Source organism: Hetaerina americana, unplaced genomic scaffold (assembly GCF_022747635.1).
Source record: "Hetaerina americana unplaced genomic scaffold, ioHetAmer1.1.p SCAF_10, whole genome shotgun sequence".
NCBI classification, from domain to species: domain Eukaryota; kingdom Metazoa; phylum Arthropoda; class Insecta; order Odonata; family Calopterygidae; genus Hetaerina; species Hetaerina americana.
The window spans coordinates 64,289,063-64,315,311 of record NW_027286070.1 but is presented as its reverse complement, the minus strand read 5'-3'; the positions used below and the strand labels follow the sequence as shown (position 1 = coordinate 64,315,311).

At 34.8% G+C, this 26,249-nt stretch overlaps 2 protein-coding genes across 5 annotated transcripts in view; one reads left to right on the top strand and one right to left on the bottom strand.

Annotated features, from left to right (window-relative positions):
* Nucleotides 1–412: 412 nt before the first annotated feature.
* Nucleotides 413–4,477, top strand: LOC139700348 (minichromosome maintenance domain-containing protein 2-like). Its single transcript, XM_071598988.1, has 4 exons — nucleotides 413–591; nucleotides 2,029–2,279; nucleotides 3,512–3,795; nucleotides 4,196–4,477. Exons 1-4 carry the CDS (start codon nucleotides 413–415, stop codon nucleotides 4,475–4,477), a joined length of 996 nt encoding a protein of 331 aa, XP_071455089.1.
* An 8,854-nt stretch (nucleotides 4,478–13,331) lies between these two features.
* Pgm2a (phosphoglucomutase 2) overlaps nucleotides 13,332–26,249 on the bottom strand; it is a 36,659-nt gene continuing 23,741 nt past the window's right edge. For all 4 annotated transcript variants that reach the window (XM_071598745.1, XM_071598743.1, XM_071598744.1 and 1 more), the window contains 7 exons: nucleotides 21,826–22,095; nucleotides 20,385–20,572; nucleotides 18,715–18,895; nucleotides 17,943–18,166; nucleotides 17,592–17,697; nucleotides 16,959–17,185; nucleotides 13,332–13,892 (listed from right to left, as the gene is read on the bottom strand). In XM_071598745.1, coding sequence (XP_071454846.1) covers nucleotides 13,790–13,892; nucleotides 16,959–17,185; nucleotides 17,592–17,697; nucleotides 17,943–18,166; nucleotides 18,715–18,895; nucleotides 20,385–20,572; nucleotides 21,826–22,095 — 1,299 coding nt within the window. In that variant the 3' untranslated portion in view covers nucleotides 13,332–13,789. The remainder of the gene's footprint in view (nucleotides 13,893–16,958; nucleotides 17,186–17,591; nucleotides 17,698–17,942; nucleotides 18,167–18,714; nucleotides 18,896–20,384; nucleotides 20,573–21,825; nucleotides 22,096–26,249) is intronic.

Sequence of the window (26,249 nt, the reverse complement as noted above, 5' to 3'; positions counted from 1 at the left end):
TTCAAAAAGCAGATCAGGACCTGCTCCATCCATATAGGAGATAGGGTAATGAAAGTGAGGAAAAGCAACTAAATGCGAAAGCACCCGGGAAAGATGGAGTTATGATGGAGCTGATACAAAATGGAGGCAAAAATCTAATTAGAGCATTGCACCTGCTAGTTCATAGTATTTGGAAGTCTGAGAAGTTTCCAAAAAAATGGAATGTGTTTCATTTGCCCAGTATTTAAAAAAAGATGACAAAGTCGAGTGAAAAACTTCAGAGGTATCATGTTATTGAATGCATACAACATTTTCACCAATATTCTCTTGAAATGAATGATGACGTATACATGGTATTAACCTGAAACTGGGGGTAGCCATTGTTCATCAATCAAGACAAAGATTTGCATATGGTAATGATATGAGAAGAGACATGTGTCCTACTCAAGAAGAATGCAAAACACTCAGGAGATTTGAAAGGAAAATAATAAGGAGCATTTATGGTCCTGTTAGAAATGGGCAGATTTGGAAAATCAGAATGAACTGTGAAATAAGTGAATTATGTGGAGAGAAAGATACAGTTAGATTCTCCAAGTCGCTGAGAATGGCATGGTTGGGCAGCATAGAAATAATGGATGAATAATTGCTCAATAGTAAGATGGAAGTGGTCGGGAAGAGAGGAAGTTCATGGAAATAATGGCTGCAGAATATTGAAGAAGATATGATGGTTACAAGATGAAGGAATATGGCAAGGAGAAGATTGGAATGAAGACATGTAAATAGATGTAGTAAGTCTCACCCCAAGCTGCACATAGAGCTATGGATAATGATGATGCTCAATGTTTTGCAAAGAATTCTAAATGATTGATCCTTAAAGACATCCACTCTTTACACTGCTCCCTTATGGATAGGGAAAGTGAAAATAGTTTGAGTTTAGATATTCTCAGAAAATGTACTCCCTTCCACTAATTTCTTTCCTCTCACATTCATGAATAGTTTCATGCATGGCTTTCTGTTCTGGAGACTTCAAATATTCCTTAATTTGAGTCTGACCCCATTTGCCCATGATTTTCTTGGCTCTCACCTACCTCATTAAATCATGAGCACTTCTCATACTTATCTGTTTGGTGGTATGATTTTCGTTCATACTCACAATATGACCAAAACAGCATCGCACATTTCTTTCATGCTTGTTAATTGCCTGTAAATCCAATCAAATTCCTGCACAACTCACTCATTCCTGACCATGTATTTCCTGTTTTTATCATGGAAACTTCTCAAGTTACCTCATACCCGCTGTATTTTGGTTGACATTTATACCGATTATGATAACTGAGTTTCATTTAGGAGGAGGACACTTTTTACACTACCAATTTTTCTACCTTGGACAAATATTCATTTTTTCATTTAATCTTAATACCACCAGCAATCTTTCTGCGGGAATTAGCACAAATTTTGGTATCTCCACCCATCTTACTATCTTTTGCAAATATTCTGCCAAGATTAACAAAATCATTCACTTGTACGCTGCACAATTTTATAATCCAAAGTTTCACAGTTGAAATGTGATCATCTCCCCATTCCCTTTATTTAATACAATGACTTCCATTTCAGGCAACTTCATTCAATATCATTTACTCTTTGTTTGTTGTTTCACAGAGGTGATTACAGTACCCTGTAGAGCTGTTGTGTTCTCAACCAGCAACCCTGATTCATCACCATATAAGAGAATGGGAACATTTAGATATCTAATCATTGCACAAGTTTTACTTCTTATATCTATTTTACTAAAATGCAAGGGCTTCTACAGCTGTCTAAATGATCAGCTGAAAGGGACTTAAACCTTAAGGTCAATTTACAGTAGACTATTTTTTCTATTGGAAAATAATCAATCGGGGAAGTATTGACAAAGCAATTCTAAGATAATAAGTGCACATAAAGCAAAAGAGGGTGATACATATGTTGCATATGTTTTATTTGGAAGAAATTGCCATTTTTCTAAAAATTCATTCGTAGGGGTTCTCATATTTTAGATCAATTTAATTTCAGGCGATCAGGAGTTTACTCATGTTCTGATAATTCATGCCCTGAGTCTGTAAAGAAGCGAATTCCAGTATCATGGAAAAAGAACCCAAAGGAATGCCACATTTGTTCTTCTAATTTGGTAGAGCACACAGAAGAAAGAGACATTGGTAATTTTGTGAAAGCTATTGTGATTGGAGTGGATACAGAGAGGCCATTTGGTGACAGAGGACCACCAAAATACCAAATTCAGCATGGGATAATAGTGAAGTTTTATGGTCAGATTATTTACTTATTTCCCCTCTGGGAGAATTTTCCTTATTTCTCCTGGCCCTTGACAAAATATTTGAATGAGGGGTTGTGCCTCTCTGGAACTGTGCTGACTATTTCTGGACCACACATAAAATAAAATCTTAAAGCTATGGATACCTAGAGCTCATTTCTCAATGATACATGTCAATTTGAAGTCCACTGAATGCAGTCTTAACTTTAATGCAATACTTTTAAAGTTGCTTACTGTGTAATGAAGTCAAATAACAACTGATGCACCATTTCTTAGCATCAGCTGACAATGTATGTCAAAATTACAAGAACTTGTAAACTGAAGTTTAACTTTGAGAAATGGGCTTCAGTTAAATAAATGATGTTCAATTTATTTCATCAATATGAAGTCCCATGGTACACTTAAAAATATATTACACTGAGATAGAAGCAATGCATGTATCCAAAACATTGCTCATCTTTTAAAGTATGATTTATAGCATTTTTATTTTGAAAGCTATAGATATGTATGGTTTAAAACTAAACATTATAATCTAACCACTGTGTGATACTTCAGCCATTCTTAGTTGCTATGTTTGGTTTTAGAAACAATTTTTTGATTCCATTCAAAAGAATTTCTTATTTCATTAAAACTGTAAAGAGAATATCATCACACTTATTTATATTAACCTTTTGATGCCAAATTCATTACAGTGTAGCCAGATGCACTATGTTTGTAGGCTTGTTGTAAACATTTCCATATTTACTAAATAATTACACTTATTTTTTTCACAAAACTTTATCACAGTACTTCTGGTTTTGATGCATATGGGACATCATCAGGTAGGAGCCAACATAGGTGACATATCATAGGTGACATCATCATCATAGGTCATCACATATGGCATCATCATCATACCTGATGATGTTGTCTACAAGTTGAAACCAGAAGTAATATAATGAATAAAGTTTCTATGAAAAAATACCAAGTTTAATTAATCAGTGATCATGAATTTTCACAAAGTAGAGCCCAAAACAATTGAATTCAATTTGATATTAATTGTAAGTGTTTAAAAACTCATACATGTATATCTATGGTTGGAAATCAGACTGTTTCGTCAATATACATATTCTTGATGATATTACCTTTCCAATAAAAAGACATGTGCTTCATATCTTTTTGTCAGTTCCTTCTTCTTACTGTCAAATTTAAATTATCTCTTGTTTCCTAATATTGTTTGAATTGTAGAGAGCCTGGCTTCAGGACTCAAGCTAGGAGAGCAGTATGATATAGCGGGATATATGACCCCTAAAAGCATGTATGCTTATTATGTCCAGAGGAGTTCATCAACAGCTATTTTAGACAACATATCTTGGTCTAAACTTCATAATATCATGGCATTAAAGGCTGAATTGGAACCTTCACCTTGGAGTTTTTTTATTGCTGTAGCTTCACAACTTTCCTCTGATATGTACCCAATTTCTTCATTTCTGCACTTGAAAAGAGGACTCCTGATGAGCCTGGTGTCATTAGTAAGTCTATAGAATATAAAAATGTTATTTTTTGGCAAAGATGCACAAGAAAAAATTAAAATCATGGCAGGTAAGTAATTAGTAAAATTGATACAACTAGATTACACAGGTAATGCAGAAAATATGTGTATGATTTCACTTAGGTGTAATCTGTGAGAAAATTAGATGGGCACCATGCCCTCATACATGCCAATAAACTCATAATCAAATCTAAGAATTTTGATAAGGAATACTTATAAAAAATGGCAATATTATCCATGCATCAGAAGTACTTGTTCATAAATAAAGTATTTTGAGAGCTTTAAGAATGTCTATTTTTACAAAAAACAAAACTCAATTAGAAAAATAAAGAAAGATCAATATTTCACAGAAATAAAATTACAAGAACTTTTGATGGCAGGTTTGCATGAATCGACCGATTCATGTTCTTGCAGTGGGATCAGAAAGTCTTCCTGCACATCGTTTAATGTTGAATGCTTCTTGGATCGCTTCTCGCAGTGCAATACATAACAATCACCAACCAGTAATGGGCAAGACCAGATGGCAGGAAGAGCCTCTGGGGAGTAATACATTGTGGTTGGATTCAGGATCACTGTTTCTTGCACAAGGAGGAATATGCTACATGGGCCACTGGGGAAAACACCACAAGGAAACACAAAGAGCTGTTCTCTCAGGTGGATGAAATGAACAATTGTGCAATGTTAATATGCCTATTTTCTAATCCACAAGGGCCATCATTCAACTCACTTTTTTTTAATGCTATAGCCATTGAGAGAAGACAAATTTCTATAGGTTTGGAGAAAAGGACATCACCCGGTGACTTTAGACTTCCTCTTCAAAGTGCTATTTGGGCACAATTCGATAACAAAAAGGATGCCAAACTTCGACCTCTTACTGGGTAAGTGCTAGAAATTAAATGTAATTTTAATAAAAATTTTATTTTTATATAACACATTATTTATTGGAGATGAATCTATTTATATCTTATTTAATAATTCACAAGTACAAGCTTGTGAGTTATTTACTAGTTGTTAGGGTGTATCAGTAATTAATATGATAATTCTGCAATTTCCACAAGTTTTTTTATCATAAAACAGGCCCAATGCATTTATTTACATGATGCATACATTGTATACATATGCACGCAAATTATATACATGCTGCATAATCATGTTCAGGGTCGTAGTAGTCCAGTGGGTAGAGCGCTGGGCTGCTGACCAGAGGGTCCCGTGTTCGATTCCCGGGTAAGGCACTCTGGGCACCTGCAGCTCCACCCAAGCTAAAGTGATTTTTTGGGTACCAGGTCTTCCTGGGGAACCATAACCGGCAAGGGAAAGGAACTGGCCCCCCTACCCTGATGTGTGAATTTTCACACGCCGTATAGGGCTTAGTACTGGGTGATCTCTACCATCACCTACTAAACCGACCTTCGGGTTGATTACTGTGTTTTTTTTAATCATGTTCAATACATTTGAGACAAATACTTCAAAAAGTTAAAGAACGACTACAGCAGTGATTTTAAAATTGAGATCCTGAGCAAAGCGGAGAAATGGATTCCCTTGAGCAGATGGAAATTAGTCTCTTCAAAAGAGACGAAAAGTATTGAACTATGCAATGACTTTCTGAAAACCTCTCACCACTATCGCCTCTAATTATCAAACAAGCCTGAGCTCCTTTACCCTCTTACCTGACTCAGTGCCTTCCAATGCTCTATACCTCCTTATCATTGTTGACCAACTTAGAATATTGTCTCTGCTTCTCCTCTCCCACAAAGCTCACCTTTATCTTTCTTAGGCCGTTGTGGAAATTGTGGAGCTGAGCCCATCTCCCTCATACCTACCATACTCTCCCTCCGTGCGTTCCACCATCCTTCCTATATTTTGTACAGAATTATGCTGCGGGGTAGTGAAAAATGTTGTGCCATATCTGTAACTAATAAAACTCACCTAAACTACAAAGTTATCACTTTAAATATGGGTATCCCAATTTCCAAAATATCAGGCCAGATTCCATTGAGTGAATGTATGCATACAGTTATATCAAATTAAATCATGTCATTCATTCTGTAATAAAAGAGGAAAGTGCAATTGGGATTTAAAAGAAAGAAGAAGCAAATTTCCAATGTTTTCATAATATCTCTGGTCTGTTCTATTATCACCACCCACATATTTAACGTAGTGTATTTAATTGACAACAGGGCACCTCATAACTTTTCTGTATGTTTTTCCCAGCTTTCTACCAAAGAACACAAATATCACCATTACCAAATCATCACAACAACAGCTTTGGTTTACAAACTTTTACTTTCCCTCTCTGCTATTTCAGTTTTTTAAATTCACCATCCCATACTCTTTAAGATAGTTTTCTTTTAGTAAATGCATAATTATTGCTGGCTTGTACAAAGTGAGTCCCATGCTTGAAAAACATCATCAAAATGCACATTATGATCTAGACCAGTGTTTCCCAGACTTTTTCGAGCCACCACCCCCCTGGATACACAAACCTATACTCAACGCCCCTTGATCCGTAGCTTTAAAATAATCATCAAAATCATACAACAAAATAACCAAATGAGGAAAATTGAAATAATTAAATTAAATTAAACTAAATGTCTAATTAAATGTTTATATAGAATTCAATAAATGTATAGTTTTCATTTCACATTAATGGAAAAGACTTAATTCACAAGAAAAAAAACTTAGGTAAGAATGCACTTTTTATATAAAAATAAATAACCAAAGCAAAGCTATTTTTTTTAGAAATTTATATATTATTTTTTTACTTAAATTAAGCAATAAAATGACATGAAAATTTTCAATTTATGAAAATAGAATAACTAATCATGTTTTGATAAAATTAGTTAAACAATTAAATTACTATTGATTATAGTTTTTCATTGTCTAGAAGTCATTTAAGGGGATGCTATTGCCTAATTTAATAACATATTTCCATCAAATAAAATTTTAATGGAATGAATAGGCTGGATTCACAACTGTTTTAGTCATACTGAACTTCACTGCCAAAGTACTCAGTGTTGTGAAGTTGTACCAACAATAGACCAAATGAGATTAAGCCCTTTCAAAAATTTTCCTTGTGCGAGAAAGGCTTGGAAATATTTTTCAACCGTTCATACTTTAAAATGTAAGGAAATATAGGGTTTACTTTACTTCCAGATGCAGTAAACAATGTAAACTTTAAAAACCAAGCTTTAAAACAGATTCAAAAGGAAGATTACCGAGCCTACGCAAATGTCACATTATCAGAACCCTGCCACTTCCTTGCTTCTTTTTGCCCTCTTAGACTAGAGCACCACCTTATGGGGGCCGGTCTAGACCAAAGTGAAGCTTAAATAAATTCATCGTTACTTTGAAGTTTAATGACTCCCTTGAAGCATTTCCAGGTTTAATTATTATTTTCCCTTAGTACACATTTTCCCCAAAGACTACAACCATGGGGACATCTGTGCCCAAACATTAAAACCCCACTTTGTTGACTTCACTTGGGGGGGCTGCTTATATAGTTGCATTTTCCTTTTGAAAGTAATCATTACTTTGTTAACATGTAAGTAGCTCTCATCCTGGTTTAAATGCCATATATTGTATAAAGAGTATTCAATGTGCCTAGATTTTCCTTTTTTTTTAAACTTTCGACTGATATTTAATTTACTGTACCCCCTCAGTGTCTTTGGGATACCATTTATAATGGATTTATATATGGAAGAACAGAATGATGTTATCAACCACTTGCTTTACAATTCACCGAGTGACTCAAAGGATCTTGGAAATTGGAGACTGGAAATAAAGTTGGTTTGTATCAAAGTTTTCTTAAAGCATTGGAGAAATATTTGGAAAACAGGATACGTTTGAGAACAGAAAATTATACAATGGCTAACCCAGAAGTGTCTCACATAAACTAAAAAGCTTAGAACATATTTGGTTAAGAGAATTGTATTAAGATTTTGGCCAAGATTTATCAAATATCTATTTTTAATAATTGATTGCTTTCCTTTTCTTGCTGTATGTACCGTGTATTTGAATTTTTTATAACATTTTGCATTGAGAACATCCATTACGATTGATACTATGTCATGAATGAATAAACATTATTCATTATTCTACAGTTGAGTTCCAATTAAAACAATGTTATACAAAAACTCCTCTCCTATTAGGATATTTTCAGGTATTATGAAAAAACACTGATAAAATTGATATTTTTGGAGACAGGAGTTTTTACACCCCATTTTAGAGTTTTTTAAATGAAATAAATGCTCCTTCACAGTGACTCTAAAGAAAACAAGCTTCTCCTAGTAAGTTAGCATAGTTTTCTGCTCACGTCCTATAATCAGCAGCCTCCTCCTGTTACCAGCAAAGACTCCTTTTGTGGTTTACCATACACCTAATGTGGATGGTGAATTTAATCCCCTCAAGTATGCCTTCATTTTATCCCAAGCTAGTCAGGGCTTGAAGCATACTATGTATAGCAGTGTCTAGTACCAGGATCCCATGAAAAATTACCCTAACCCAGTAGACCACTACTAATGAAGTAGAAGTTCCCCATTTAAATATGTGAACCAGCCATAACAATACAATGTTACCAGGCATCTACTGGGTATTAATGAACTCTATGCCAAATATTAAAGTCAGATCTTGTCATTTCCTTAATTTAGCTCCAACCTTTTTGGAGATGCTTAGCTGTATTGAAAAAGGAGCACTTAATTATTTTTTAATTAGTTCATTTAAGCAAGTTTTTTACGAATACATTAGACTACAATATATCCTGTGACACAACTGCAGTTGAGACAACAATACTAGAAGGTAGAGAGGGGTGCTTACTCTTCCCCAAACTTCAGCCAACACTCTGTTACCTCAGAGATCAGATCCACTCTTATAACATGGCTATTATTTTTACAATAAATTGTATCTAGCAGTATATTTATGTATCATTGTATATTTTAATAATGACAGATCATTATCATGTTATACTGATTCAAAATGTGATCAATAATAGATATTATCATTTAACCACCTCACATCAATAAATATAGATAGAATTTTTATACCAAATATTGTTTAGAAACTTTTGGGCCAATTATTTTTCCTATGCCCCCCCCTCATATTTTAATGTTGTTTGATTCATTGTCCCTTCCTGAGGGCACCACTGGGGAAGGTAGCACAGAATATTATCATGATGTCTTTGCATGCTTCATGAGTTTCAAGGTCTTTGACAATTAAGAGTGTGCAAAGCTGACTAAAGGATTGCATAATATGAGAGTAGAACAAAAGGATAACAAGGCTTATTCAAGACAGATGACAAAGCAAGGGTAGTAGAGGAAGAATCAAGGTGAATAGCGATAGGCAGGGGAGGATGAGATATGGTCGATAAATATTGCGAACACACAGTTCAAATTACATAACAGTGAAGGAAATATTGGCATGGGAAGGGCATGCACTGGTAATATAAGTGGACGGTGAGTTGATTAAGTCAGGTTTACAGATGATCAGGTAATAGTTAGAAGGACAACCTAGGGATTGAATTCATTGACCAGTATTATAAAGGATCAATACAAGAAGCACAGCATGGAGGTTAACTAAAAGAAAACCAAAGTAATAAGTAATTAAGTAACCATACCAGAGATAGTATGACATACAGGCATAAGAATATATATTTCAGTTCGTCAGACACACCTCAACTGGTTCTCATGCACAAGTTTATCTTGAAAACTCAAAAGAGGGGCAAGTAATAGGTACACAAAAATGTTTTATTGCACCAATGTATAATGCTTTGTTTGGCAAAGTTTTTATGTGATAGTTTCCTATCTGAATGACACTATTTCATGTTTTTTTCAAATTTCAGTTATTACAGAATCTGACCTCACATGAAATTATGATGGATTTAAATGCCACTAAGCTAATACAAGATTACTTTGTTGCAAGTCGGCGTTGCCGAGGCCTAACTAATCCAGACCGATGCCTATCAATAGGATCAATAGACATGATGCAAGTATTATTTATTTTTAAAAATATCCATAATGTATCTATGATTAACCTCAAAAGTACTTAATGAATTATATAATTCCAATTTTTTAGAAAGAACATATTTTGACAGTAGTTACGAGTATGAAGTTGCAAGTTATCAGAAAATACTCTTCCTGATGGATACCATACATAAAATGAAAATATTATTATACTTATAAATATTTTACATGATCCAGGATAGAATTCTATTTCTTATATTAGTAGGAATGCTTAATCAGGAGTTATATCATAACAAAGAACTTAGTACATGCATTTGTTGAACAGCATACCTTGCCACCAGATCTATTTTCAATAACTGGAAAGTTTTTCATTAATTTGCTTCATAAATATAAATTTATTCATAAGATAAAAGTGATAGGATCCTGTTTAATTGAAAGTGTGGACGACATAGAATACTTATTAAAAAGTAGTCAGAGGGTATGAAAAGTAATTACCAAAACAATAAACAAATTATCAGCTGTTTAAAGATAAATGCCAATTAAAATTTAAACTATAAAACAAGAAAGATTGAACGTGGATTATTTTATATACTAAAATAGTGCAAGCTGAGGAGCTAGCTTTCTAAACTGTTGGTAGAAGACTAACAGTTTGGAAGGATAAGCATGCTACCATCTGAGAGTGCCTATATCATGTGATTTTGTATATGCATGTTAACTAAACGCACAATTAGTAAATACATTTAAACATTCAAATCTGATAGAATACAGATGGCTGAAGCACATGCCAGAATATCAATGCACTCAACAGTCACCCAGGAAGATGCATTGGCAGCAATTAATCTATGCGAAGAAGCTCTGACAGTTCTATATGGACATACATTCATGCCAGCAATTCCTCCATTAAGCATTAAACATTGCACTAATTGGTCTCAGATTAGTCATGAGGTGAGTAACTGTCGCAAGGCATTGAATGTTAATTTCTTTAATCATATTTCTTTAAGTTGTCTTTCCCAATTTCATTAATCTCTCTGATTTAAAATTTGAATTCATTTCCCCCAGCTTAATAAATCAACAGCACAGGTACTCATTTGTTTTCCCAAGCCATTTTTCATCATATTCAAAGTCCAGTAAGCAGAAATGAATCATTCCAATTAATTTCCACCCCATACATGTACACTCCTACTGTAACTAACAATCATGAACAGAAATTACTCACATAAGAGTGAAAAAATACTTAAAAAGAAGAAAAGTTATCAGAAACCAATTTTTCTAAAATGCTCTCATGAAGCTGAATCATTTGATTTATCCAATACATAGGGCATTGACAATAAAAAATTGCCCTATGGCCTATTATCCAATGGGTGGATTATCTGTTGGTCCAATCCAGAGGCATTCATTCACCTCCCTGGCATCAAAATGTGTTTGGCTAATATTTTATCCACTAGAAAATTTATTTTTATCGCACTCTTTCAATTTACTCAAAGTAGTTTGTAAGATGCTAATGCGCTCAATAAGCAGTCTCAATGATGAACCTTATAAAACATTAAACCATATTATTATGATACAAGTACTCCTGCAGTTATTTCTTACTGCATATGTATGATTACAGAATAGGGAGAGTCATTAGGCAAAATAAGAGTAAAAATGATGCATTAGGAAAACTTTTTTGAGTTTTCACTACATAAACACAATTCATGTAGTTCATGAATACATTTGTACATATACAAGGTTTACATAAAAAGCATCGGCAACATTTTTCCTGATGTGTGTGTGAAGTGCTGAATTCAGACCGTTGGTTAAATTTGTGCATGATTGTGATCTTATTGGCATTGATAAGATGACAGTGCACACCATAGTCACTGAAAATTTTGTGATTCGAAGGATCTGCACACTAAACTCGTCCTGAAGGTCTGGACAGATAATCAAGAGCAGAGTCGAGTGTCTGCTTACGAAGACCTTATGAAATGGCATCATGACAATTCCTAAACCACCTTACAGTCCCAACTTGGCACCAACAGACTATTTCCTATTCCCAAAAGTGAAATCCTTCCTCGAAAGACACCACCCATGGGACCCTAAGTGCCGTCAAAGAAGCTTGCACACTTGTACCCTGAAGGACCTTCTGGAATCTGCCTACCAGGGAGCCTTCAAATCATGGAAAAGCCACTGGCAAAAAAATGTGCCAATGCTCAAGGGATGTAGTTTGAAAAATATTGAGGCATTATAGCAATGTCTGAAATAAATCTATTTTTCTTAAACTTTTCCTGATACTTTTTATACAATTCATGCAGGTTAACCCAACCAAATATTTGGGAATTGAAGTTGGTGACCTTCATTGGTTAGACCTGTGGAAGGGGAAAGGGTTGTTGTAGAGAGAATTAAGGGGTGGTACTCTCAGGTCTTTTAACAGGCTATCTCATCTTACATTTGAACTTTTCCCAATGTCCATAAAATCTGAACAGATTTGTTCTCTGCTACACCGTTCTCCAATGATTTTCTGCTTATGGAAGGGAAGAAACAGATGCTAAAGGAGAAAATTATGATGACTAGTGTAATCCTTAAAACAATGCCACATTTTTTAAAAGTCATGGAAATGGCATTTGAGACAAAATTACGTGGATATAAACCTTCACTTTTGATTTTTCTGCATAACGATTAGTTGCCGGAACTTCAAGTGACAGTATAGCAGTTAATTCAACTACATGAAATTATTAAGAAAAGGCTAAATAGAATGTGCTGGATCAAGAAAAGATGAATGAAACACAACATCGTTGGTTAAGGAAGATATACAAGACTTTTGAGACACCTCAAAATGACATAATAATAGCCTGAAAATATATACGTATTCAATCATCCATAATTTTAATTACCTACTAGTACCTTCCTCTTAATTATCATGTATGATGCTCTAGTATGATCACTGCAATATGCACAAGTTTTAAATAACAATGAAGTGAATAAAAATTCTCCACGATACAAACATGGAATGTTTTAAGCTTTCGCATAATAATAGAGTGCACTGCATTGAAGTTTTTCTCAAGGTACAACAACAAAACCATGAGAACTATTCTACCCCTAGTTTTTCCCAATACCCACCACGTGTGAATTTAGTGAATAATTAACTTACAAGGTATTGGGAATTCAAATTTCAGCAACAAAATTAGAATCAGATTAAATGAAAAATAGATTTGATTCTTACCCTAAAAAACAGGTTATTCAATTCATTACAATACAACATATGAGGTTACAAAGCATTTCACACCCACATGTTTTACAAGGAATACTGATATGTTCAAATTTTTTGCCTTTTCAATCAGTTTTAGTCACAATTTTCATCAAAATAGAGCAAATGACTATTTACTACAATTTGGAATATGCTTCATAGGCAATGATTAATTAAAGCAATCTATTCCAGGTCAATAAACATATGGAACATTTTGGGCATTGGTTAGATAAATATTTAAAAGATTTGATTGATGAAACTATATCTCAAATGCCTAGAGAAGAATAGAAAAGGGTTTGCTAATTAATTCACAAAAAAACATATTTTACACTCAAAAGTTCTTTAATGCAATACTGCGATTATGTATGCTCAATACATATATGTTTAAGGTTTTACTCCAAACAGTTACATTTTGTAAATGCATAAAAAGTGATACAATTTGTACTTACTTGTGAATTTTGTATGGAAATTCCTCAATAAATATTAAAATATTTTTATTTATTAATGAGTTGACCCAATTTAAATAAAGATGTTTACATAATTTATTTTAAAATTTCACCCCCAGGAACTTTTCACACAAAAGTTTAAAAGTCAAATCAAAAAATAAATCTAAGTAACAATAAAATATTTAACAGGCAATTGAATTCAATTATTCATGTCATAACTTTGACGGCAAACACCAAGCTAGGCTCCATTCAACTTTTAAGTTCAAGACATAGGTAATGCTTTCACACAAGACTAGACAAGTTAGGAATCCCACCATTTTTATGGTGCAGGTAAATTTTTAGCAAAACGTCTCAACTGCTTTTGGGTGTAAGTCGATTTTTTTCAGGCTCCATAAACTCATTTATCATAGCTAAAACCATTTCATGTAAATTCGACTGTAACTCTTGAACATTCCTGAAAGAGAAAATGGTACCAAAATGAACAAGTATGATAAAATTGTCACAAAAAGTCAATCCTTGAGTTGCTTAGATACTTATTAAAAGAAATTATAGTTATATTTCACAAACGCACAGTTTCTTAAGTTTAAACAATGCCTGAAATAAAGGTGCATCCACCAAAAATAATTATATGCTGCTCAGAAGTTAATAAATTAAATCCAAAGTGCATATGCTCTTCAGCCTCCTCAAGTTACAAAAATACTTCAATGCCATATGGTACATTTTTTGCAAGTTATCCCTTAAAGTGGTGATCAACATACTGAATACTTGAAAGAGCATGTACAATAACTAGAGGAAAATTTATTTGTTGATCATAATACAAATGAAAAATATGAGCTTCTGGAAAACTTATCAATGTTTAAAAAACTACCCACAGCAAAAGTTGGATTTAAAAATATTGCTATGCCTATATGTAATATTTCTAAAATTTTCATTAAAAAATGAAAATATGAGCTTCTGGAAAACTTATCAATGTTTAAAAAACTACCCACAGCAAAAGTTGGATTTAAAAATATTGCTATGCCTATATGTAATATTTCTAAAATTTTCATTAAAAACCTACTTGTTAGTTCAGCATATCATACGATACAACTACCATCACTAAGTCCTGCGTTGGACATATTTCACCATATTTACTGTTCTCTGGTGCAGCTTTTTGGAGCTTAAGTTCCTTTTTACAAAGAAAGTCACTTGGTATAGCCTGTACAATATTTTATTTTCTGAACTAGTTACAACAATATGTAATCCTCATTAAGAGCCATATGTTAGTGCATAATGAATTCATGTACTACTTCTCATCAGCAAATGTTATTCATCATAATGGCAGCACTACTTTCATAACTCCCTATCTAGGCGAGATTATTTGGTAGGATGTGTTTACAGATTCAATACATAAGCCATGAACCTTTAAAAAATGTATAATTGTGTGTAACAATTAGAAAGCAAAATTTCCACATAATATTGCATAAAAATATTTCCTGAGATAAGTCGGATTTCCTCCAGCTTAAATTTATAAAACTTCAAACAGCAGGCCATTATGAGGAAAAATGTTACTGGCCAAGCCTTACCAGGAATTTCCTGTATGTAAACCACAATTGCTACTGCAAGGGTAATTTATTGGGATCAAAAGCAGAGCAGATATATACCCTTTCATTCCTAGTTTTGCTGAGTACTCTATTAGAACAGTGGAAGGCATCGAACAGTGGATTATCAAACTAGAGTAGAGGAGGGTGATTTCATCTTATATGCTTAAGAGGCAATTATTCATTACATTTTTTGTAAAAATTTCAACTGGTATATCTCACTCTCTCATAATAACACTTCTCACAAGTAGCAATTGGTTTTTCAGGTAGAAGCAACAGTACTAGGTCTGTTCAAAAAGTTCTCGAATTTTTTTATAGCGCAACTCCTGTTGGTTATTTTTTAATCTGCTTGGAGGCATTTTGTCCATGGAAACTTTCTAAATAACCACCTTTAAACACTTTGTTGTTATCTTGTTTCGTTGATAGTTATGATTATTTATGTGAAGGAGTGCTTATGGAATGCAGCAAAGAATTGGATCCATGGAAATGAGCTCTTTGAAGGAGCAGCATTGTTCCATGAAATGCTCTATGAAACTCCACAAATCTTTCACAAAACTTTTGAGTTGACTACCAAGGCTTATGGTGAGGATGCTATGAAACACACCATGTGTTATGAGTGGTTTAACCAGTTCAAAAAGGGGCAGCAGAGGAAGATGATGAGCATTCTAGAAGCCCATCAATGTCAACTGATGATCCCCACATTGAGAAATTGAACAATCTTTTTTATTATGTAAAGTGACGTTTGACTGTCACTGAACTAGCAAAAGAGTGTGGTATGTCAATTGGTTCAACCTCTGAAATCCTGGCTGAAAAATTGAGGATGCATCAAGTCAACACAAGTCTGTCTGGAACTGTTTGATCAAGATGAAGAGAATGAAACCTTCTTAACTGGGATCATAACATGTGATAAGTGATGAACAGAATCATAGCATGTGATGATATTGAAACAAAAGTGCAATCTTCACCATGGATTGGTGAGCCATCCCCTTCCCCAAAAGAACTTGAAAAGTTCACTTGAATATCAAGGTGATGTTGACTGTTTCTTTCAATGCAAAGAGTGTTATGCATCATGAATACCTACCTAAAGGTCAAACAGTCAACACAGAGAGCTATACAGGGGTTATTAAATGCCTAAGAGAGAGAATCAGGCAAAAATAGCCGGAACTTTGTAGGATTGGCAAGTGGTTTTTTCACCACAACAACACACCAGCTAATTTGTCTCTCAGAAATCCCAAAACCAAACCACTGTGCTTTCTCAACCATCCTACTCACCAGACCTGGCCCTATGTGACTTTTTCCTGTGCGGATCAAGATGGTGTGGGGGCTTCCCACCCAGAGGGCCCGGTTTCAAATCCCAGTGGTGTTGAATATTTTTCAGAGGTCTCTCGATCCCTACTTGAGGTGCTTTGTGGAGGGTACTTTGAGTGAGTACGCTGTCCGTCGGATGGGACGTTAAGCTGCGGACCCCTTGGTGCCTTTCGTAACGAGTAGGCTAATGCTGACGCCGGGTTTCTCTCCACCCTTAACCCTTTCCTGTCCATTCCCTATGGTGTAAATGACCTCAGCAGTCGGTCGCCTCCCCTAAATACTACTACTAGTAATTTTTCCTGTTCCCCAAACTGAAAACCCTGTTCAATGGAAAAAGATTTGCCATAATTCCAGATATAGAGAAAAATTTGATGGAGGAAATTAGGAGTATTCCGGAAGAAGTGTAAATACTGTTAAGATGTGTATACATTGGGGAGGAGACTACTTTGAATGGGACCCTGACCAATAATTTGTTTTAGTATTTTTTGTAATAAATGAAGTACAGGAACCTTTTGAACACTCCTCGTATATAATGAATTTACACATAATATTCATCCAGCTTAATGAGGAACATGGACTGATATCACTTCTTTTTTTTCAAGGTGGTAATCATTAGCTTAAAAAAAACTCACTTTTGTTCAGGACTGGCACACAGTTCTGTGTAGTACTTTATTTTTGGTTCTGTACCGCTTGTTCGAAATGTTGCCACCAATCCATTATTAAATTTAAAGGTGATCATTTGAGATGACTTGGATACAGGTAAAATGGCTTTTTCATCAGGCTGAGACGAATCATAGCCAGTTGTCAAGTCTCTTACACTAATCACATCGTATTTTCCTCCTAAAATACTTGTTGGATACTGGAAACAGAAGGCAAAGCTCATTAGTACACCAGACATTCTGACAGCAATACACCTCCACAACTGATATATGATTAATGATGATATAGTATACCAGAAAAGTTGAGAAAAAAAGAACAATTAATAAAGAGAGAAATGAAAAAATAGATTTAACAGTCATATAATAAGAGAAGAACAGCAGTCTTTACAGTAAACGTTCACTATTATAAAATAAATTTATAGGAGTAGCTAAATTTATTTAGAAGCACTGCAAACAATATTAGAATGCATTAAAAACAAAGTCAACACAACTAGAGTATTATATTTGAAAATAAATGACTATAAAAAAGTAAGTCTACAAATATATAATGCAAAATTAAACATAAAAAACAAACCATCTGGCCTAATACATATAATGCTAACTCACAGTATTTGGTTTCCCTGAGAAGTTTCGAAGTCTTTTGAACATTTGGCTTGTTACTTCGGGCTCGTAGCAGAGGTAGTATGAATTTTCACTAATATGAAATCCATATCTGAAAAAATAATTGACCCCTATATCACTGAGGATATTAAAGTTATAATTTAAGAACGCATTTGTGCCAAGACATTAAGCATTGAGTTACAAGATCAAGTTTGCCATAAATTAGTTTCAAGTTCCAAATTACGCTCAAATTTTTAGGCTTGGGCATTATGCTCTACTTAATTTGAGGTTCAAATTTTTCACGTTTGCATGGAAAAATTGCTTTGTTGGATATTATAGCAACAAATAAGCACTGACTTTGAATATATTTCCTGCAATTTGTCCATTAGTGTCTTTCCTTCTGTCTCAAGATGTGCAGCAAGCTCAGCCATATGCACACCAGCAGAAATCCCATCTTTGTCCAAGACAGCAGTTCCATACATAAACCCTATTGCTTCCTCAAAAGCAAAAAGAACCTTTTTCCCTTCTTGCATGAGGTTGTAGGCCACATTTCCCATCCACTTGAATCCTGTTAGGGTTTCCTACCATCGGGAATGAATTCAAGCCAGTTAATAACAAATTTACAGTTAATCAAAGTATTTAAATAATGAATAATAATAATTTAAAATTTTTTTATGACATTTTCAACTTTAAATGCATTCTTAAGTAAAACTTAGTGATTCATTCTATCCACTGTATTAGATTTTCCCTCAGCTAAGGTTATATCTAGTATAAGTAACTATTTTTAGGGTGAGCATAGCATTCTTGCAACTATAAATTAAGCCCAAAATCTTTCTTTTACCAGACAAGCATACTATGGATCAGGTCACCATAGGTGGATATTTATACCTATGAAATTCAGCTGAAACATGCCATCAAATCAAGAACTCAGAATAAAGATATCTTCCAGTGCACTTTTTAACCCAACTGTGGGCAAAATGTAAATAAAAGTAATTTCTTGACCTCTGGCAAAATGTTACTTTATCTAATCATTAAATTTTAAAATAATGGAAGTCACTAGCCAAGAAATCGTGAACTTACTTCACATACTATAGAATAGTCACAAACTACAGCTTTTGTATGCACTTACCACAAAATTGAATCCCTCTTTTCTAGCTATAGTGCCAAGAATTTTTGAAGAGACAGTACTTGCTAGCATGTAAATGTCTTTCACATCCACATCTGGATGTTTTTTCATGTAGCAATGATAGCACCACCAACCAAGCAAAGCTCCTAGCTCATTACCAGTGAATACATGCCATTCTTTGGTGCTAAAACGAAAACACAAATTAGATATACGTAAATGGGCGCTCATACTATGAAACCCTGAACTTATGTTATGAAGGATAAATTATGTATTATCCAGCAACACGAGTAACTTACATTATCCATCAAAGAAGTAGGAAAAAATAACAAGTTTGGCATGGAATTTGGAAGAAATAAGAGTGCTATGTTGGAGGTTAAGGCAGGCTAAGGCAGCTCACAATAGGGATACTAATTAGCAAACAATCAACTAAGCATTTGCATTAAGGGAGGATACATATTTAATGATTAGGTAAGTCTTTCATAACCTTGCACCATCTGGCAAAAGTTAAAAATTTGATAAGTTCAGGGAAGAATTTTTTTAGATAGGAGTAACATTGATATTAATGCTTCCTTAAGCCATTTAGCGATTGTGTATCTTTGATGAAAAGTACGTATGCTAGCCACTTCCAAAGAAAAAAAACATGTCACATATTCTCATGCAGCACATACAGCAAGCATGTTTTTCAAAATTGGAAATAGAAAACATTATTTCACAGTTTCTTTTCCTACCTCATCTGAGTTTCTAGCTCAAGAACTTAGGGTTACTCCTCTTAATATCTGCTTCTGACACGCATATAAAGATGAAATAGCGAGCAAAAAATTATTCAGTTTTGTATTTTTCTTTTTCCCTTTTAGATACATATTCCTCCAAAACATAGAAGTCGATATCAGTTACAACATGGACCATCAAGATTCTAATCATTGGATTTTATGCTACATTTCTAGAAAAATGAATGATATTACACTAAATACTTTCTTTGCTTTATATTAATATCAATCCTCCAGAAAATACATGTATTTTAATTTGCTAAATTTGCTCTGCAGTATAAATAGCATCAACCTATGTTACTTCAAAAAAAAACACGAAATCTATACTGCGGCTAAAAATGTAGCGATTCTGGTTTATAATTATCTTGTTTGCTAGGTTATAATCCATTTGTTATGCCAACCTTGCTAAAATCTGCCCTGATCTGGTAGATCAAAATTATAATACACTGCGCAAGCACTCCAGCACAATGATGTCATGCATGGAACTCTTTAAAATTAAATATGAATAAATTTACATTACATGAAAGGCTTAATAATGAATGCAAACTTGCAAATTAATCCTCCCAAGGTAGGTATTTGCACACACATCTCCATATGCATTAATGGCAGCTCAGCAAGATTTCAGATGGTTTGATTAAACTCATAGCTTTAATGGCATGCAATACTTTCAATATTGATGACTTTTTGTATACATCACATATGATGAAAAGTATATCACCACTGAACAGTCAAGTTTTGAAATATATATTGCTTTATCAACTAAAAAATAGCATGAACAAAAATAAAATAACATGTATGCGAAAGAAACCATGGATGTAAATACAGTGAATTATAAAAGTGTGTATGCATAAATGATACATGGCTAATGAATTTTAGTAGCACGAAAGAAAATGTAATTTTACTCACCCTTCCTTTTTCTCTGCTACAGCCAACCGGTCAGCATCAGGATCATTGGCAATAATAACTGTACTGTCATTATTGTCAGCAGTTTTAAACGACAGGTCTAAGGAACTTTTGCCTTCTTCCGGATTAGGAAATTCTACTGTAGGAAATTCAGGATCTGGATCTTGTTGCTTTTTAACTACAACAAATGGCTGTTGAAAGATGAAAAATATTTTTTAAATCGTGAATTTTAATCAACTAATCAATCATTTAAAATATTTTCCGTGTCATCTACATGCCTTAGACTTGCCAAGCAAATAAAATGCAAAATGAGAGGCATAAGATTAGGGATGTAACACATGACTTCTTACAAAATATTTCACCACTGGACGGGATGAGAGGAGACAGAGCATGTCTAACAGGGGAACTCTTGAAAAGTATGTGTTTGACACACAAGGGATATACATATTTGCAAACTGTTAGGAGTTCCATATCTCTTTGCACTTCCATTTTAAGCTGAATTTGAAAACTGAGATAATGCTAATAACTAGTCTTTAGTAATTTTACAAAAACATGAGCTTAACGAATTCTACTGAAAGATTCTGTGCTTTTGCACTGCTAATATACATTTCTTCTGTTGTCCTCCATCCTACATTTCCATTACAGAAATAATTCACAATTTTGCTGATGTTGTACAATTTGTCCACCACATCAAGGTTGTAGTCCATGCCTTTCCCCATGCCGATTATGGTTTCCCAGGAAGATCTGGTACCCAAAAAAATCACATAGCTTGGCTGGAGCTGCAGGTACCCAGAGTGGCTTGCCCAGGAATCGAACCCAGGCCCTCCATTCAGTAGTCCAATGCTCTACACCTGGACTACCCAAGCTGTGATTTTTGGGTACCAGATCTTCCTGGAAAACCATAACCAGCACAGGGAAAGAAACTAGTCCCCTACCCTGATGTGTGAATTTCACACACTGGGTGAACTCTACCATCACCTACCCAACCAACCTTTGGGTTGATTACTGTGTTTATGGTTTATGTGTGTGTATGTAAAGGACGAACACAGGAGAGGAGGGGAAGGTTAAATCGAGCAGATCACAAGTTTTAAAATATTTCCTTAACCAGAATTTGAACCACAGATCTTTTGACTTGCCTTAACTTTGATGCTTTAACCACTTGAGCTATTGAGGATACAAAATTTACACTGAAATTTGCGTTTATTGGGTTTATGCAACCAAGTGGCCGGATGTTTTGGCCAGGAGATGGTGGTTAGAGTATTGGCCCAGCAAGTCAAAAGATCCAGTGTTCCAGTCCCTGTCAAGGAAATATTTCTGCACTTGTGATATGCTCGATTCCAATTACTTGACTTAATTTATTTAAACATACACACATAAATTAAGTCAAAATACAGTCTCAACTAATCCTATAAATGCTAAGAAAATATTTTTTGCCGAAACTTACCTTGAACTTAGCAACTTCAAAAGCTTCAACCATATAAGGATACCCAACCCCATGCATGGCTGTGTAAGTGAATTTAATTGGCGTGTTGGCATTCACATTAGGGAACAAAACATCATTGCTTAGTATGTCATAATACATTTTCATGACATGGCAAAGAGGATCTTTCAATAGAGAAGATCTTCTTAATATGCTTGTATCCCACGATGTTTCCCATGGGCACAGGTTATTTAATATACTTTCTTGGATGCCTTTGTCATGTGGTGATATTATCTGCAAGTAGTTAATAGAAGCAATGTTACACTGTATATACACACATATTTTACATGCTTCACACACTTTGGCCCAATGAGACAATACATGAAAGTTTTAATTGTTTATACAACTTTTAGGCGCTATTTTGACTAGAGTCTTCCACTAAGAAACCAGAAATAATTAAACCATAAGCCATGGTTAACTGATGAAATCCGTTACTACTTGAGTATCCTTAAAAGTCATGCCATTTCAATTAAAATTTCTGACAATGAAGAATAAAAGTTACCTCATTAGGATATTGAAGAGTATCACGATAAATTGATTTCTACAGCTAAAGTCCAATACTGCATGGGGACTTATTTATGATTCCAGAGGTAAGAAAAATTTGCACACAGTTCTCCCAAAAACTAGTAACTCTGAAAATTGCATTGCCATGAGCTACTCATCTCTGGCTAATAAATTTAACTGCTCCTTGCCCAACTACATTTCATGTTAATCTATATTATGTTGATGCACTCTTGTCAAGTCCTGTTCTGACACCTATATAAAATTTGTCTTCACCCTCGGAAACAAATGCTGGTCTTGATGAAATCCCAGGTAAAGCTGTTTACCATTATTTGGAAGTTATAAAAGCTCCACTTTTATTTTTAATGAATGAGTCCTTGACATGCAGGAATTTCCCATGCCATTAAAAAGAATCAAAAGTAGGGCCCGTATACAAAAATAGTGGTGGTGTTAATTACTTATATAACTACAGACTGATAGCCATTTAAAATACATTTGCTAAAATATTTGAAAAGGCCATGTCTGCACAAATAGTGCCCTTCATAGAAAAAAATTTCTTACTTTCCAATTCACAGCATGGGTTTAGATCTGAAAAATCTAAAATGACTGCTGTATAACAGGCAACTGACAGTATAATTAACTTGTTAGTTGCTAAAATGAAATTCTTGGGCTGCTATTTGATTGATCAAAGGCCTTTGACCATGCTATCCACGATAGACTTCTAATTAACTAGAAAGAATTTGTATTAGAGACATTCCTCTAAATTGGATGAAGTCATACCAAAGATCAAGCTCAAAATGTAGTACTGAAAGTAGCTGGGTTAAGACATTCATCCAAGGTATGCCACGTTTCCAAAGGTGTACCTCAAGGTTCAACCCTGGGGCCCGTACTCTTTATGGTGGGTATATGTTAATGACCTACATAACTGCTTAAAGGATTATGTAATAATAATAACAAATTACCAAAAAGTATGCAAGATTAAGGCAACTAATGAGTTCATACCAAAATTTTTAAAATACTCACATGGTAACATGTTCTATTCTATAGATGAATATGATGGTAATTTGAAAAGTTCTCTGAATGGAATAGAAATAAATGACTTACCATAGTAAACTTTTTTATTTTTCAATGAAGTCTCCCTGTACACTAATGCACTTATTCCAACAATGTTCCAATGTCTTGATCCCATCTTGAAAAGTAGATTCCATTAGGTCTGTAAAATACCGGTTTACTTCAGCTGTTACTTCTTTGTTTGAAGGGAAACTCCTTCCACTGAGGAAATTTTTGAGCTTGGGGAAAAGATGGAAATCTGGTGGAGCCAAATTAAGCAAAATAAGGTGGGTGTGGCAACAATTCGTATCTTAGTTCACATATTTTTGCAATAGCAATGACAGTTGAGTGTGGGCGTGCATTGTCTTGATGAAAGATGACTTTCTTCCTCGCCAAACCTGGCCTGTTTTTCCATGCATCTTTTGCTATAGTTGGTCCAGAATGTTAGCGTAGTATTTCCCAGTAATTGTTTGATCAGTGGGAAGATAATCTATTAGCGGAATCCCTTTCACATCCCAGAAAACTGAAGCTATCACCTTTCTGGTAGACTGCATTGCCTTAGCTTTCTTTGGCGTTGTTGAATCAACATATTTCCACTGCTTTGACAGCTGTTTTGTCTCTGGGATATAAAAGTGGATCCAAGTTTCATCTGTGGTCACAAACCAGTGCAGAAAACCTGTTAGGTTGCTCTCAATATGGGTCAAACATTGGTCGGAAATTTCCATTCTGATGCGTTTGTGATCCTGCATCAATTAAATATGAAAGAGCAGAGTCCTCCAGAGTTTTTTGAAAGTCTGCATGAATTTACTTTGCTTTCAAACCTATCCTTACTAAGTATTTAATCACAACGTGAATCTCAATTTTTTTCATCTTCACAAATCACCACACAGGAGCAACAACAGAGAGGCATCCGCACCACAGATCTCTTCCTACAGCACTGACATGTTATGCGTTTATTCATAAAGGGTTACCTATTGCTTCAGGAGCAACTCCTTTTGCTGGTGCTGACATCTGGCAATGATTCCGAGAACCTTTCAAACTGCCCCCGTATATCATTAATACTCCTGATAATTAAGTCTATACTTTTAGTTTATTACAATGCTTTTAGTTTAGTTTTTTTATGCCTCATGATTTAATGGATATTTATGCATATGCTACATTTTAATTTAACTGTTAGTACCATAATTGTCGATCAATTGAGTCTGCATGCATAGTACAAGGGCTTGATTTTGACCTGCCTTATATCATGTACTTACACCACCCACCTGGTATTTTGTAACATGATCTTTGGGCAAATAAAATTTATTATCATCATTACAATGCTAGTCTCTGAGCATTAACACACTTTAAAAAGGAAAACTACACTAGATAGCAATAAAGGTTCTAAGATAACCTTGTTAATCATAAAAATGGACAGAAGATACTATCACATATAAACATGAATATTGCAAATATAATACAAAGATGAGATCCATTTAGATTTTTTTCATTTGTCATCCATTGGATGACAAAAGCCTTACATGTAAAAGGTTCTGACCAAGTAAATGTCATGTGAAATTAATTTTCCATCAGATACTAGAATTGTTTTACCAACTCAGTTCTTTATGTCTCCATAGGTAACTGACCCATCACTACACAAAGTAAGAACGTTCTATTTCACCCCTTCACCCAGCATACACGCGAAACACTTTCATTTTCAATTCCCATTCCCTCCTCAAGAGGAACCTTTGGCTAAGAGGCAGCTGAGGCTATGAAAGATGTGCACACTATACATTTTTATTTTTGGCCCTGTCATTCATCTTTACATTAATACAAAAGTTGTAGTACGATGATAGTTTTTTTTTTCAACCTCCAATCGCACAGCATAAACACTAGACAAGCAACAGGCAAGTGGTGTGCCTGATAGGCAAGGGATCATCTCCCGCACCACACGCTCTGCCACTGCCGAGCTCAAGTCATTAAGTCGTTGCTGAGTTACAGTCTCACAAACATGGCCACCTCAATTTATTCTCCTGCCAAATGTGAATTGTGAAGCATTATTTGTTTCCTGCAAGCAGAGGGGATAATGTGCTGCAGAAATTTATCGAAGATAGAGCAGAGTGCACGGAGAAAACTTTATGAGTGATGGTGTTGTGCATGAATGGGGTCGAAAATTTAAGGATGCAGAACTGATGTGTATGATGAAGGGGATCAAGGAGGTGAGTCTGTCACTACAGATGGCCTAGTTCAATGAGCTGACGAAGTAGTTAGAGAAAACCGAAGGGACATAATAGGTGAACGCTAATGCAGTCTGTGTCTGCAGAATTTTTAGGAGTTACAAGATCTTCTCCATCTTCGGCCACTACGGCACATTTAGGCTACAAATGTTGGTGCTTGCTGGGTCCCAAAAATGTTGACTGACAACCAAAAAACTCACCGCATGGCTTCAGTTTTGACATTCCTTGAACGTTATGCTGCTGTAGGAGAAGACTTTTTGAAATGAATTGTGACCGGAGATGGGACGTGGATTCATTATGACACGCCCGAAACAAAGTAAAAATCACAACGATGGATGAACACTAATTCACCAAACCAACCTTCAACAATCAAAAGATTATGGCTACCGTGTTTATGGACCAAAAAGGTGTATTGCTTGTTGAGTTCATACAGCCGGAGACAATGATTTATGTAGCTGTTTATTGTGAAATGTTACAATATTTGCGGAGAGCCATTCAAAACAAGAGAAGGGGCATGCTGGCTTCTGGAATCGTCCTGATCCATGATAATGCCCGTCCTCACAGTGCTGTTGCAATGGCTCCTTGAGCAATTTCAATGGGAAATTTTTAATCACCCACCAT